Raw genomic sequence first — 16187 nt, forward strand, 5'->3', positions numbered from 1 at the left:
GATGTTGCAGTTAGGCTTTGAAAGATACTGCAGTGCCAAGTCTGTCAAAATTACTTGTGATTATTAAAATAAAAGTGCTTTCCTTGTTTGTCCGTATTAATTCTTTTTGCTGTCTAGAGAGTATTTTATTTTCTGATACTGTTTGAGAGCCTGCTTGCTCTCTATATACACTCGGGAAGTAGGGATGGTAAGTACTAGCAATGAATTTACTAAAGCTGTTGTAGGCAGAGGAGACTTTTACCTACGTGTAGTTCATTATATCTAATGGGATTATTTTAGTAGTGTGTTTTTGTTGTTGTTGGGTGTTGTGTTGTTTTTTTTTTTTTAAAGAAAACCCAAACACCTATGGAGTTTGAATTATTTCCTTTCCCTATTATGTGTCTACATCCAGATCTTGAATACCTGATGCATGCACGGCAACAGCTACTAACCACAGCTAAGCGTTGGGATTCTACTTCTAAGACTATTGTAGAATTTGAGCCTAATGAAACTACTGAATTGGAGAAGAGCCTTCTTACCAGATACCAAATCCCTCTGTCTGCTGACCAGCTATTTACACAATCTGTCCTGGACAAATCATTGACCAAGACCAACTATCAGTCACGGCTACATGACCTCCTTTATATAGAGGAAATAGCACAGTATAAGGAAGTTAGCAAGTAAGTGATACCTTTATAAAAATATTTCATGGATATTTCTTGCTATTACAATGAGGATGACACCTTTAAACCTACATGCTTGTTTAAGATGCTAACTCTTCCCGTTTCTTTGAAATGAATTTGAGTATTAGTCTGGAAATAGTAACTTTTGGTAAGGGTCACTAGCAATTAACAAATGTAATTTATTGGTAACTCATTTAAAACAAATAGTATGTATCAGTCTATGCTTACAGTTGGAGGCACTAAACAGCTGTTGTACAATGCTTTGTTAATGTCTGGATAATAATTATTTTTGTATGTAGTTTTTTGGCTCTTTCTATGCAAAAAGGTATTAATAATAGTAATTTTGTTCTTGGTGGAAATAGGTTATGGCAAAGTGATATATGAAATCTTTGTATAAAAGGTTGAATTGTGGGTGGATCAAACTCTGATCTTATGATGATGTGGCAGCTGACTTTTATATTTATTCTCTAAATAGGCTGAAACCCAGCTTCTGAATAAAAGTTCCTAATAAAAGGCATGTAGTATACATTGTTTTGTTCTGTCTTTAGGTATTATGTATGTATCACCCAACTGGATTAGCTGCATGAACAAATACCGAGTTAGGAAAAAGATGTGAACTTCCCATGTATAGACTTTCATGGGCCTTTCTTCTGTAGTTTGATATTTGTGGTTAAAAACTTTGCCTGCAATCATGTGGTATGAAAGAGTTTTAAAGTGTTGCACTACTCAGAATGGAAAGTCAAAAAGGTGTAACTTCCCTTTAACCTAATTTGGTAGCAAATTTAGTTCTATCAGTTACTGAAGTTCCAAATCAGAAATGTCTTTTAAGACAAACCACTCCTGGAGCTACAGAGAATTTAGGAAGAAAATACTATGAGTAGTTGTATTTCTAATGCTTTTAAAGCAGAAAACTGATTCAGTTTCTTTTTTGTATCTCAGATGAAGGACAGTATATTTGAACTATTGTTCTTCATATCTTTCATCACTGCTGCTCTCTGCTCTTGAGCTGGAATCTAACATACGGAGGAATCATGCTTGAACACTGTTTTCAGCATACAGAAGTACTCTCCATCATACATATTTATAATCAGGTTGACTTTTCTAAGGCTTTTTAAACCAAAAGTGGGTTTAAAGTAAACATTATTAAATATGATAGAAAAGTAAACAATATTTTTACTGAGTGAATTTTCACATTGAGAATTACACTCTCATGCCTCATAGGAAACCAAAGAGCAGCATGCCTGTAGATACAAAAGAACAATGAGTGTATCCTGTGTGTAATGCTTCCCCTTTGGACAATTTGGTGCAGCGATAAGTTATTGTTCTTCTTTTTCTATCTAGTAGATTAATAAAAGTGAGTTTTATTAATGTTCTTGAAATCTTCTGTTTTGATAGTGTTGACGACAGAAATACTCTTTTGATCTTGTAGCTGACCCACTTTATTGCAACAAGGCTCAAACTAGCACGCTTTTCTGATCCTCTGCGGCTAAGATCACACACTTGGTATTCTCTAGTGACGTGTCAGGGTTGCAAGCTTAGAAAGGGGCCCAGAAATACAAATGCAAGTGGGTTGTAACACTTCTGAAGTGGTGCCACGAGTGAAAATGTTGATGAGCTGCTGCTCGCTAATGGGTTTGTGTATGTATATCGTAAAAGTAGTAGGGATGTCAACATGGCCTCTTATGACAAGACTGGGATAACATGAGTGTCTGCTCTTCAGAGTGGAGTGTATTGCTGGGTTTTAAGAATGTTGCTTTCTCATTTTGTAGGAAAACACTGTTTCAGGCTTTATGTGGGATCACCTGACTGGAAGTGTAGGATGAAGATTGCAGTGGCTTTAAAAAGTCTTGAACTCAGTTATAAGGGAGTTCATTCTGGATAGTCTCAGAGAGCTTTACTTTTTAAATGAGGTTTATTGTCATATTTCATGAGGCATTTATAAAAATTGCTCCATGAGTACATCACAGTAAGGGAGCTACTGCTGTTTACTTTCCAAATGCAAATGTACTCTGTAAGAAAAAGCAAAACAATGTTTGATCTCGGTACTAGTTTTGTTTTGGAAAGTGTTGCCCTACATACACCTGTTGATGGTTTTAAAACTCTTCCTTTCTCTCTTGCACATTCCAAAGAAAACCAGCATATATAATTGTTAGAGTGGCAAGAATGTACTGTGTATTTTCTTGTATGAACATTAAAGAGTGTGTGAGGTGACATACAGCTCCTTCCATGCAGTACACTATCTGCTACCAGAATTACAGAGCAGATTTATCCTCAAGGCTGTGAAAACATGAAATACTGAGTTTGATGGAAAATAAATTTGCTTTTGTCATTACTGTGTCTTACATTTATCAGTGCATAGATAGGTGTCACACTGCACACCCTGTCTGAACTCTGCATGTATAAATGTAAGAGGAGGTGTGCTGAACGTGATTTTAGAAAAGTGTTATATGGGGCTTTGTTCAGAATGGGTTTACTTGGCCTTTGGGAATTTATTGTTTGCTTTGGTACTGAGTGGATTAATGATTTATGAAGTCTTTCTTTGATTTCTGTGTTTTTAAATATGAACAACAGGCTTTTTCTTAGCTAGTTCCATTATCACTTCAATTAGGCTGGGATTTTGCAGTGTTTAGGAGGAAATGTAAGTTTTTGTTTGTTCGATTTGTGTAAGCCTGACTGAAAAGCTTCTTTAGTATAAACCTGCAAACAAGGTTGAGGAATGGATGAAAGAAGCAACATTTGATTTTTTTAAAAATCTAATCCTTAGAGGTTTTTGTAGTTTAACACTTTGCCAGAAGGTGTCAGCTTACTCAATGGAAATGGCTTGATAATCTCTTAAACTTTAGATTCCCTTTAGCACAGCAGATTCAGTCATCTGTGAAGCCGCTAACTTGTGCCTTGTCTCAGAACAGCAGTAATACCGTTTTTCCATCCCGTTATCACAAATCCTAATTTGAGAACGACCTGATACATATTTAGCAGCACAGGGGTTCAACTTTAAGAAAGCTTTAACAAAATAAATTCACAATAGCAAGTGGTAATATCTTAGTAATAATGCCCAGCTCTTGGATAGTGTGTTAAACATTTTATATAGTATTTTAGCAATCATCTGAACGAGATATGAGCTGTTTTATGTGTTGCTAGCTTGCTCCTTTGGAATAGTGCAACACTTGTATAGAAGAAAGCTTGGTTTTTGTTGTGTTTTCTAGCACCTGTGGAAAGGTCACGCTTAATTCTAGTGTGCTCCCTGAAGTATGTACTTTTGAGTGATTCCTTTAACTGTAGCTTGTGCAGCAATCTTTGTGGCTACTGATGAACTGAACAAATCCGTGTGCAGTAAGAAGACATCTCTTACTTTTTGAGAGTGGAGGACTGTAAAATTTGGATCTGACTTAATGCCCGTATTACGTAAAGAAGCAACTATTACCACAAGGGGGCAAACTTGCAATTTTCGTGCAAGACTCGTGATTTTCCAGATACGAAAAAAATATATTTGATTGGTTTTGGTAGATGTTTAATTACCAAGCAAGCTAAAATGTTGGATTTTATTGTTACAGGCTTATGATTATTGATACTACAGGGCTTAAATGATAAATTATGAGTGTATTATGTTAAAATAGAATTTAGAAGAAGAACAGATCAAATAAAAGCAGTATGAGAAGTATTATAAGAGAATGAGTGTTATTTCCAAGAGATTTTATTTCATTTGTGAAAACCTTTGTTTTTTACTTTTTTCTGTAATTTTGTTGCAAATTCAGGAAAAAATTGCAGATGAGAACTGAATATTGTTAGTGTAGCTCCCCTTTTGCTCTTTTTAAAACCAGGTTGAAGCAATCTGTTTAAAAAAACCCAACACTAGGACAAGCTTACTGTGTATTGGTGAGAGATCAATAAAGTGCGCTAATAAGTCACTTTAATGTGTTATGCATGTGACTTCTAGAAAATGGTAACTACAAAGAATGAATTTGTTACATGTATGATTACAGGAAGAACTTACTGCTAATTGAAATTCTGTGGATAGATGGTTTATATGGCTGAGCCTGTGATGCATACCCTCGTTTCAAATAAAATTATCTCATTCTTATGCCTACATTCTGATTTCAAGGCATTTTAATCAATCCCTCTGAATTATAGGTATAATACAATGTACCTTTTAAGATGTAGATTACCCTCTTTGGTGTGCAGCCTGGAAGAGATACATGAAATAAATAGGAATCTTACTCTGTTCTTTGCACATCTCTCCTTGAATACTTAACATAAACTTACAAACTATTTAAATAGAAATTTTTACTGCTTTGGGACATGCACAGCAACTCTAATTCACCCTAAACTTATTATGGTCTCAGAAAATCTAGTATTCGATTCTCTCTTGTGAGGGTTCTTTTTTTAAGCTTCATAGATGTCGATTCTTTTAAATATATGTTTTATAGGCTATAATCAAAAGGATGATGTATAAACATTTTACAGCTACACACTTATGAAGGGCCAGTTTGGCTATACGTGTTTATGTGTAAAAGTTATATATTCAGAATGTAAGGCAGTGACTCTTCAGTCTGAATGCGTGAAATCTGAATCGGAGAGCATTTTTCTGCACTGACTTGATACTTTTTTACATAGGTTCAACATAAAAGTGCAATTGCAGATTGTAGCAAGCTTCATGCTCACTGGTGTTTCTGGAGGTGCAAAGTATGCCCAAAATGGACAACTTTTTGGCCGCTTTAAGCTCACTGAAACGCTTTCGGAAGACACTTTGGCTGGACGGCTGGTGATGACCAAAGTCAATGCTGTTTATTTATTGCCTGTCACTAAAGAGAAGTCAGCACAGACCCAAGGAACCAAAGAGAAGGTTTATGAAGCAGCTATTGAGGAGAAAACAAAAGATTATATCTTCTTGAGGGTATCCAGGGAATGCTGCGAAGAACTTAATCTTCGGGCAGACTGTGAAATGCAGGTAAGTCTGAGTGGAAGTGGTTCTGGTATGGGAACTGTTTGCATTATGTCTGTTTTGACTCCACCCAAAATAATTGCTTGAAGATACAAGTTTTATTATTCATCATCAAATGCAGAAAGCAGAGCATGGATGAGAATTTCGGATAGGTGAAATCTTTTTATACGTAAATATACATGTATGTGTGTGTATGTATATGTAAATCTTATTATTTGGAAATTAATATTTTAGAACTGTTACAAAGTAAAAATGCCAGAAACAAAATTCATTAAAATGTAAAATTCAGAGATGATTAGGCATTGCTTGCAGATTTTTGGTTGTGTATCTCATGGTTTTGAGAGTGTGATTTGTAAGTTGTCTTGGACATCGTTTTTACATCTCTGGTTCAAATACAAAGCCTTCTCTTGATGGAGTTTTAAAGGAAAGCTTTGTCTTATTTTTATTTTCCTTCAGGTAGGTGTCTGTGGGTAGCTCATGGGCTTTCTTCCACTTCTCTTTCACCAGACCTACCCACCTTCTCCCCTCTCATTCTGAAACCACTGAATGTATTGCTTACTCCTGCTGCCTGGACTTTTCTCCAGCTTAGTCTCTCTCATGTGGCTTCCATTGGTCTGTTAACCATAGCTCTTCTCACCGGAGACCTCAGGACCCTTTTCTTAATGAAGTTGAATGAGGGAGTTTTCTATTCCTATGTGTGTTCTCCAAAAAAACCTTTTTTTAAATATCTGCTGCTCTTGACATAGCTTGAGCTTGAACTCGGTCTTTGATAACTTGCATCTTGGATTCCTTATTTTGTATCTTCTCATTCTTTTTGTATCTTCTCATTCTTTTTGTTTGTGTCATTGTGGATTCCGCTATTTGTTCCTAGGCCTGAGGTGAGATTAATTTTTAATAAGATCTGTTGAGTTTATCAGTGGGCCTTGTGCTGCTTTCGGCACCCATATTAGAACAAAAGGAATATTGTCCTTCACTGGAAAAGTCTTCAACTTACAGTATTTTCTTGATGAAGATGATGAGAGTTGGTAGATGGAGGCATGAGGAAGGTGAATAAATACTTCTATTACAGATATCCCGTGTTTCAGAATGATAATACTTGCCTCCATGGCTCTCACTCTGCTGACACTTATTCAAGATGGATATTTATCTGTCTTGGAGGCATTCAGTCACAAAATGAGGACTTACAACACTTTTGCTAGAGAAAATTGCGTTGGTGGTAAGATTAGGCTTTTGTTTATTTTGCAATCAACATGAAATGGGTTAGGATATATTTAAAAAAAAAAAGAAAAATTGTGTAGCTTGCAAACAAGATACATGCATTTACAGCTAATACACTAAGGGAAGACAAAACTCTAGTTAAGTTAAATACTTACACACTGGGGATGGGTGAGGAGTTTATCTGCTTTAGACTTTGTGATTGATCTTACCACCAAACAGAAATAACCTCAAATTAAGGTCACTGGCATTGCTTGAAATAAATGCATTTTCACCAAACGATTATCTCCTCCCATTAATTTTGTTTTGGGGAAACATATGCAAGAATCCTAATGTCTTAATTTAACATGGATAATTGGTCTGGGAAGACTTACGTTGTTCTGGTCTCTTGGCTTTGTGTTTGTTTTCTTAAAACAATAATTAAACGTACTAATTGATTCTGTCAGAAACTCCACTGGAATACAAAATGAGCTGGGGCTTCGGTAACTGGCTTATTTTTCTTTGAGTGTCTTATAAAACTTTGCCTGAGGCAGCAAATCTATTCTGCATTAAAAACTGGGTCCTAAAGTTATTTGTAAAGTCTTTTAGTACTTCATACATATATTGGTGAACTGGTGGTCAAATCCTCAGAGTGTTACCTATATCTTAATGAATTCTAATTGTGAGGAAATTTTTTCTGATTAAGTATTGGCTGAAAATTTAGAAAGGGATCCTCAGGTTAGAACTGAGGATATTATAATTTGGATGTATAACGTTTCTATTAAAGATGCTGAAAATTCTGCTGTTGTCTTCAGTGGAGTTAGTAGTCCCTGTGTGATTCTTTAACAAAATTGCTTTTATTTCTGTAGGTTTGGGGTAAGTTAGGTGGTTTGCTTCATTTCGTCTTCAATAATTCATCTCAAACTTCCTGATCACTTGTTTGCCTGTTGTCCTGGCTTAACTATAATAAATACACAATTCTGCTTTTATCAAGTGAACCATTGGTGAGGGTGGGATGGAGTGAACTGGTGCTTTAAACCTCCTTGGCTGCTGCTCTCTTTGGTGACCAAACTAACATGCGACTGTTTTATTTTTGGAGTGGTTACTCTGTTCTGTGTCCTCTTCTGTGAAACTGGCAATGGATTAACTTCCTTTCCCACTGTTTTCTTATTGTGGAATATATATTAAAGCAGGTTACATGCCTATCCTTCACAGATGGCCTCATTCAGTACTCTGCAACAGCAAATATAACTTTGATTCAATCCAAACTGGATTAAAACCAAAACAAATCACAAGCTGTTAAAGAAAGTGGTGAATGCAGGTAGATAATAAGAGGTATTTAATGCTAGGCACCTTGCTTGGACTCCCAGAAGGAGCTATTAAAGTGTCGCTCAGATGAACATCTCAGTTTTTCAGCATTTAAATTATCATTGTTATATTGGGTGGTCTTTTGTTAGCCTTGGTCTGTCTGAGAAAGGTATTTTTCCTGTATAAATCAAACTGAGAGGTTGGGACCGTTGCCATTTGAGTGGAAGTCTTTTGCAAACGTCTGAGGGATGTGGTTGGGCAAGGAAATCTGCACTGGGTGGAGTAAGACCTGGTTACCAGGAATATAGAGAAGGCTGAGGTACTCAGTGACTCTTTTGCCTCAGTCTTCACTGGCAAGGGCTCCAGCCACAGTGCCCAAAACGCAGAAGGCAAAGGTGGGGACTGCGAGAATGAAGAACTGCCCACTGTAGGAGAAGATCAGGTTCGAGACCATCTAAGGAACCTGAACCTGCACAAGTCCATGGGACCTGATGAGATGCATCTGGCAGATGAAGCGGCTTAGCCACTATCCGTCATATTTAAGAAGTTGTGGCACTCCACTTGAAGTTCTTGCTGGCAGGAAAAGGGGAAACATAACCCCCATTTTTAACCAGGGAAAAAATGAAGACCCAGGGAACTACAGGCCAGTCAGTCTCACCTCTGTGTATGGCAGGATCATGGAGCAGATCGTCCTGGAAACTCTGCTGGGGTACATGAAAAATAAGGAGGTGATTGATGACAGCCAACATGGGTCTACTAAGGGCAAGTCATGCCTGAGAAACTTGGTGACCTTCTGTGATGGGCTTACAGTGTTGGTGGACAAGGGAAGAGCAACTGATGTCATCTACCTGGACTGGTGCAAAGCATTTGACACTGTCCTGCCCTCCTGCCTCTGCCCTTCAAGACCATCCTTGTCTAAATTTGAGAGACATGGATGGACCACCCGGTGGAGAAGGAACTGAATGGGTGGTCACACACAAAGAGTTGAAGTCAATGGCTTGGTGTCCGAGTAGAGAGCAGTGACAAGGGGTGTTCCTCGGGGGTCGGTACTGGGACTGGAGGTGTTTAACATCTTTGTTGGGGACATGGACAGTGGGACTGAGCGCAAGTTCACTGACAACACCAAGCTGTGTGGTGTGGTCAACACGCTGGAGGGAAGGGATCCCTCCAGAGGGACCTGGACAGGCTGGAGAGGTTGGCCCGTGTGAACCTCATGAAGTTTCAACAAGGCCAAGTGCAAGGTGCTGCACGTGGGTCGGGGCAATCCCAAGCACAAATACAGGCTGGGCAAGGAGTGGATTGAGAGCAGCCCTGTGGAGAAGGACTTGGGGGTAGTAGTAGATGGAAAACTGACTGTGAGCCAGCAATGTGCGCTCGCAGCCCAGAAAGCCAACTGTGTGCTGGGCTGCATCAAGAGAAGTGTGGCCAGCAGGTCGAGGGAGGGGATTCACCCCCTCTACTCCACTCTCGTGAGATCCCCCTGCAACGGGGGTCCAGCTCTGGGGCCCCCAGTGTAAGACAGACGTGAACCTGTTGGAGCGGATCCAGAGGCCACAAAGTTGATCAGGGGGCTGGAGCCCCTCCCCTGTGAGGACAGGCTGAGAGAGTTGGGGGGTTCAGCTGGAGAAGAGAAGGCACCAGGGAGACCTTAGGGCGATGTCCCAGGGCTTAAAGGGGCTACAGGAAAAGTGGGGAGGGACTCTTGATCAGGGGGGTAGGGATAGGACAAGGGGTAACGGTTTTAAACTGAAAGAGGGGAGATTTAGATCAGATCTAAGGAAGAAATTCTTCCCTGTGAGGGTGGTGAGGCCCTGGCACAGGTTGCCCAGAGAAGCTGTGGCTGCCCCCTCCCTGGCAGGGTTCAAGGCCAGGTTGGACGGGCCTTTGGGCAACCTGGGCTAGTGGAAGGTGTCCCTGTCTGTGGTAGAGGGGTTGGAATTAGATGATCTTTAAGATCCCTTTCAACCCAAACCATTGTATAATTCTGTGATTCTCCAGAGCTTTGGAAGGAAGCTTGAGGTCCCCTTCAGGCAGGATGAGCTGGAACTGTCATTCTTGACAAGTGCTAAACCACACTGCTCTGAAGACCAGGGTATTTATTGAGGTAGTAGATAGGAATAAACTATGCAGTGGAAGAGTGGGGAAAAATTTTCTTAAATGTTCATGTTTCCTATTTAGAAAAAGTTTTCCTAGCAGTTACAATCACTTCAGTGAACTCCATGCTTAACATTGTACAGATTTGTTACTGCCCTTTTCTTCAGTTATGGTTATACATCTTGCTGTAAAATGTGATAGTCAAGTTGAATATTTAATGTCTTCGTATCTGTCAGAGAGTGAAAGTTAATGGCTACATTCTGCACTGATATAAGCAAACGTTTATTTACAGGAAAGCTATTGCTGGTTTTACATGCTGCATAATAATATGAACAGTGTAGTATTTAAATATACTAGAAAAAAAGAAGATGCGAAGGGCTGTGTTTTGCAAATCCTTCTGAAGGAGATGATTTTCAAGTAGTAAACATTACTGGTGTACAAGAGGGTTTTCACAGGTGTGATCCCTATGGTAGGAAGTGAGTTTGTGGGCAGATAAAGCAGTGTCAGGTCCAGCAAGTGGTTAAATCTAGAAGACTAAATTATTCTTCCATGGGAGGAATTCTCGTCCATCAGAGAAGGTTCATTAGGAAAGTTTATATGGCTTTGAATGAGGCCTGTCATGTTCAGAGAAGTGATTGCTTTTCTAACATTTTCCCCTCTCCCAGGTTTGCTGTCTTATTTTGATAACCATAGGGATCTTTAAGCAACAAATTGGGTTTTGTTTCTAGTCTACAAGGGCAACGTATTTTAGCTGACAAGACTTTTAAAAGTCTTTATATCAGTTGACAGAAAAGATAATTACAAAAAGATATTCTAGTATTGCTTTGTGTTGAACTTTTTGGTTGGTGGCAATAATTATAATGAGATTAAAGTGTGATTAATAATGGACAGACTGATAGAGAATCAGTGAGTGCTAGTGGAGAAAATTAATAGATCTGAGACCAGATTTTTGCTTAGGGCATGGGGGTACATTTAGTATGACTGTCACCTCCATGGTGTTCCCCTGGGATGACATGGGACGTGCTACCTCAGCTTTGCCCCGTCTCTTCAGCCGTGTGATGGTGCTGATGTACCAGCTTCAACTTGTATTTACTCTGTTTCTCTCTTGCTCATCTATTTATTCGTAGTACTGAACCAGCTTCTGTACGGTGGTTGTGGAAGCTATCGGTAAAGATGACCATAGAAATTTTATATATTACTGGTATGCTTTCCAGGTAAATGAGGGGTACTTTTCCAGACAGGTTGCAGTAATTTGGCTGGCTGTTTGTAAGCATGCTCACAGTTCATTGTAGATCTCAGAAAGGTGCTTACTCTTACTTAATCACAAATGCGCATTAGAGTTGTAGCACAGTAATTACATAAATATTTAGTGAAAGATAGCGATGCTTTGGAAAAAAACTAAAAATGTATGTCAGTCACTTGAAGTTCAGCAGCTTTGGGTGTTTTTATGCTGTTTTATATTAGTGTAAATCTATGTCAAATTTTGTATGAAGACTTCTGTGTTAGTTGTTAACATGTAGTTCTTTGGCACAATGCTCTGATCAGAATAATTTATATTTGTAGAGGTTAATAATTGCAAATTTAAATATGTCTGAAAGGTAATCCGAGTGAACTGTTTGTATGAATTGTTTCCCCAGGAGCTGCTTTTATCCCGTGTTCAAATTTAGAATGTGTTTTTTCTCTTTGCTTTTTTAGTGTATGTATGTATAAACTAATTTCACTATCCATTGTTCAGTTCTGAATTTAATCAGGGATGTTAACGTGCTCTGCATGTTGTTTCTGGCTTTGTACCAGAATTTTGTTGGCATTGTGTTTTAATGCTAGTAAATAAAAGATAAGTAATTGAGAGAACAAAAAAATGTATTGATAAGCAATTGTTAAATTAACTTTTGGAGAGTCCTAATAATTGAACATAAATGACAAGTTATATTATTCCAGAATGTTTGACTAGAAATAAATAATGTTTGGGGTTTATCTCTGCTGGTCACACATCTGATTTATGTCATCTGTTGATCCATAAAAATTTCTGGCCTGTCACTTTTTCGAGGTTGTTCTTAAAATAAGGGATGGAAGCTTATATTTGTAAAAATGTTTTAGGACAGTAATGTTTTCCAGAAGTATTTTTTTATATTCAAAAAATAATTCCAAGAATGTTTTTCCTTTAATTTTTTTCTGAAAGTACATTGGAATCTAATTGTGAAAGTCAAACAGCAAAATTACATTAGAGCAAATGCTGTATTTATCTTTGCTTCAAAACAAACAAAAAAAGGAGCAAGTTAATTTTATCGTAAATCTTGTAATTGAATGATGTTTGCTGTTTTCTTCTGAGACTCAGTAGTTTGCAGGAGGATAAAAATGTATCATATGCAGCAAAGTCTAACGAGTGTTTTCTAAATTAATAACTTTGGTTCACCTCTTCATTTATTAATTTTGTACTGCAGGTCGAACTTCAGTTTCAGTTAAATCGCTTACCCCTCTGTGAAATGCATTATGCCTTGGACAGGATTAAGGACAACAGTATTTTGTTTCCAGATGTCAGCATGACTCCCACCATACCCTGGAGTCCCAACAGGTACAAGAATACAAACACTTTAATATCAAAGATTGTACGGTAATGCAATACTGAATTTCTCATAACAGATGGCTGAAATCTGCCCTAGAACAAGAAGCATGCCTTGCTCCTCATTAATGGTGGGGATGGTTCAGAGAAGGGAGTGAAACTGTTCTAAATAAAACAAGAAACATGATCCTCTGAGGACTAGAATCTGTTGATTGGTTTTCCCTGTGGTTGAGCTGTGGTTTTATAGGCATTGCAGTTGTATTGTAGCTGTAGAAAACAAATCTGCTATTGTTATTTACTGTTCTGTTCTTCACTGAAAATATGTGTGATACTTCATAGGAATGTAAATACCAGTTACAAGGAGTTTGCTGTGCAGGATCTCAAGCGTGCAGAGCACTGCTTGCAAGGAGCGATCCAATAGGACTGTCTGAGTTGGATGCAATGAGCCCAAATTTGGACATATCACTGAGGGGATGACTTAAGAAAAGTGTGGGAATGAGCCTTGGAAGCACCAGTGTTGCACTTGCAAGCAGTCCTGAGATTCTTTGTATACATGTCTTACAGTTTCCTTTATGAAATTATAAACCCCTATGTTATATAAATACTTTTGAGGAACTTAAGGCTGATGCAGTGAAAATAGTTTGGCTTGAAGAGGAAACTTAAGGAAGAGAAATGTGAGGCTCGGGGAATAGGGGAGGATAAAAGAGGCGTGAGGTTTCTGTACTTAGAAACCAGGGAAATGAGAGGCATGTGGAACTGATAGCCTGTACAGCATGCGAGTTGTGTGGTGTCTTGAAGGTGAGAATGAAGAGTGTGACTCTGATGCAATACAAATCAGAAGATAGCTCAAGGATTAAAAGGGAAGTGATCTGGCCAGAAACCTGAGACAGTGAGATAACGTAAGACAAAAATTACTGGAAAAATTCTACTTTGTCTTTGGAAGTGAGGAAGAACAGAGATGATAAAAGGGTGAGAGTAGTGTTCTGGGTGAGGATGATTGGTGCATGCATCAAAGCTTTGACAGTACAGGCAGAAAGAAGGGAATAGGCTTTGCATAGAGTTATACTACAGAGCTAATGGAGGTCAGTGACGATCTGTTCGCTGGTTTAGTTAAGTTTTGGGCAAATCTTACAAGGAAATACTGTTTAAGAATAGTTTGGGTTTAAGCAGTGATTTCAATAAAAAGGTAAGTCAAGTAAGCTAGAACTTTCTCTTCTGTTTCATGTCAGGAAATTCAATTTGCAGAAATTTACATATTGTTGTAGTTGATGTAATTATTTGTGTAATGTTTTATATTTTTCATATATATAAATGATATCTATAACGGTTGTTCAGTTTAAGTCAGTGTAAAGAGCATGGTTTTTTCCATCTGGTGGCTTGGTTTGCCATACCTTGAGAATCAGTACTTCTGACTGACTCAAAACTGTCTTTCCCTCTGTTTTTCTTCTATTTTTGTTTTATGTCCCTATTACTTTCCTGTATGTCTTAGTCTCCTGCCAGCTTGTTGTTCACAGCTGTCTTAGAAGTTAGGAATTCAGTCAACTCCCTCTTGATTTTATTCTCTGTTGCTCACTACTACTGCATAGAAACTTTCCCAGTCTGTAAGAAGCGTAGTGCTTGTACCAAAGCAGATCACATTACTAAAGTATGGCCATATGTACAGCAGTGACAGGTGTTTTTCACTATGCATCTTTTAAATCTGTCAGTGGGAATATTAAAAACTGTGTCTACAAATCTTTAACCTCTTATGCTCATTGGAATTTTCTGAAAGCATCTTCCTCTTAATGCTGGTATCGCTAGCTGGTTAGAGCTAAAATCCTTTTTTTAGACTGCTTTCCCATTAGAGATATGTGCCTTAATGATCTTCAAAAAAAAAAGTAAAGGAAGTTTGTAGTTAATTGGTAGCCATTACTTTTTTAATTGTTTTTTCATTTCATTGTAGATAACTTTTACCAAGCCCTGGAGTTGTATAACTGTTGACTTTTAAAGTTGACAGTGTTAATACTGCAGGGAAGAAACATAATTAATGTTACATTTTGCATAGTAATAGTAGAAGATCATTGTATGTCTACTTGCTTTTGTTATCAGGTGATGGTGCAGCATATACTTTTTCTAAGCTGTGTACTATGCTGGTTAATTATTGTTAGGTGAGGTAATGTAAATTGAGAAGTAGTTAGATTCCTTTTGGAAAAAACCACCCAACTGATTTATTGCAGATACTATCAAGTTTTCGTGACTGAAGTGTGCAATTGTTTTGCTAGATCTGTTGATTTGTTTCAGTGTGCCTCAGAATGCCACAATCGATACAGTAGCATATAGGCTCTTTAATTTGTTTAAAGCTTTTGAAATCTTACCTCATTTCATTTCTGACTGACAGTGGATTGTCATAGCTTCTGTTTTTAAACTCGGTTGCCTCCTTTTGTACAGACAATGGGATGAGCAGTTGGACCCTCGACTAAATGCTAAGCAGAAAGAGGCTGTTCTGGCTATCACCACTCCGCTTTCAATACAACTGCCTCCTGTTCTTATCATCGGTCCCTATGGGACAGGAAAAACGTTCACTCTGGCTCAGGCAGTCAAGCACATACTCCAACAACAGGATACTAGGTGAGATGGGGCACTAAATATAGAGCGATGCTTGATTAGCAGAGAAGATGTAATTTTTTACTGAAATTCAAGTGAAAGGTAGAAATATAGAATTTCCATCCAGCTTAAAAACAAACAAAACCCAAGCCATCCGTCATTGTTTTGAATGATAACGTAATTTTATAGTTTTAGCCTGTATTTTTCATTTAGAACAAAACTAATTAAAATTGACAGTATGTAGAATGACTGTGATTTGCTCGACATGAAAAGTTTTGCAGTATGCTAGACAATAAAAACTGTTCCTTACTTAAATTCAAGTCTAGATTAATAATCACAAAATAGTTATTGAAAAGCTGTTTGAACTTTAAATCTTTTCATAACTGAAGGATTTGAGTTAAAGGGCTGAATCGTGCAAACTATGGTAGGTCAGTGACTAGTTTCATTAAGACAAATGTGCAGGAAGATGGCCACTGTTTCCTTTTTTTTGTATTCTACTGCTTTGAATTGTTTTCTGTTTCTTCATTGCTTTTTTATTTGCACCATTTATTCCAGCAGGATTCTCATTTGCACCCATTCTAATAGTGCTGCTGATCTCTACATAAAGGATTATTTACATCCATATGTAGAAGCAGGCAATCCCCAGGCAAGACCTCTCAGGTATTTTTTTAAGGCTTATTATGTATCTATAAAATACTATTCTTAAGAAAAGGTGTCTATAAAAAAAGGTTAAAGAACTTTTAAAACATAAAAGCATATTGGCATTACCAGCAGTGCTTTTAAAAACATAGACTAAAAGGAACGTGAAACATTGTCAACATAATTTTGGGTCATTTGTTAAATA

At 37.8% G+C, this 16187-nt stretch overlaps 1 protein-coding gene across 5 annotated transcripts in view; it reads left to right on the plus strand.

The window, feature by feature from the left end:
* HELZ (helicase with zinc finger) overlaps positions 1-16187 on the plus strand; it is a 93215-nt gene that overhangs the window by 35545 nt on the left and 41483 nt on the right. For 4 of the 5 annotated variants that reach the window (XM_074847394.1, XM_074847392.1, XM_074847395.1 and 1 more), the window contains 5 exons: positions 392-659; positions 5277-5610; positions 12642-12772; positions 15188-15367; positions 15899-16003. In XM_074847394.1, the coding sequence (XP_074703495.1) occupies positions 392-659; positions 5277-5610; positions 12642-12772; positions 15188-15367; positions 15899-16003 (1018 nt within the window). The remainder of the gene's footprint in view (positions 1-391; positions 660-5276; positions 5611-12641; positions 12773-15187; positions 15368-15898; positions 16004-16187) is intronic. The other variant, XM_074847393.1, reaches the window with a different exon arrangement.

Source organism: Strix aluco, chromosome 21 (assembly GCF_031877795.1).
Source record: "Strix aluco isolate bStrAlu1 chromosome 21, bStrAlu1.hap1, whole genome shotgun sequence".
Lineage (NCBI taxonomy): Eukaryota > Metazoa > Chordata > Aves > Strigiformes > Strigidae > Strix > Strix aluco.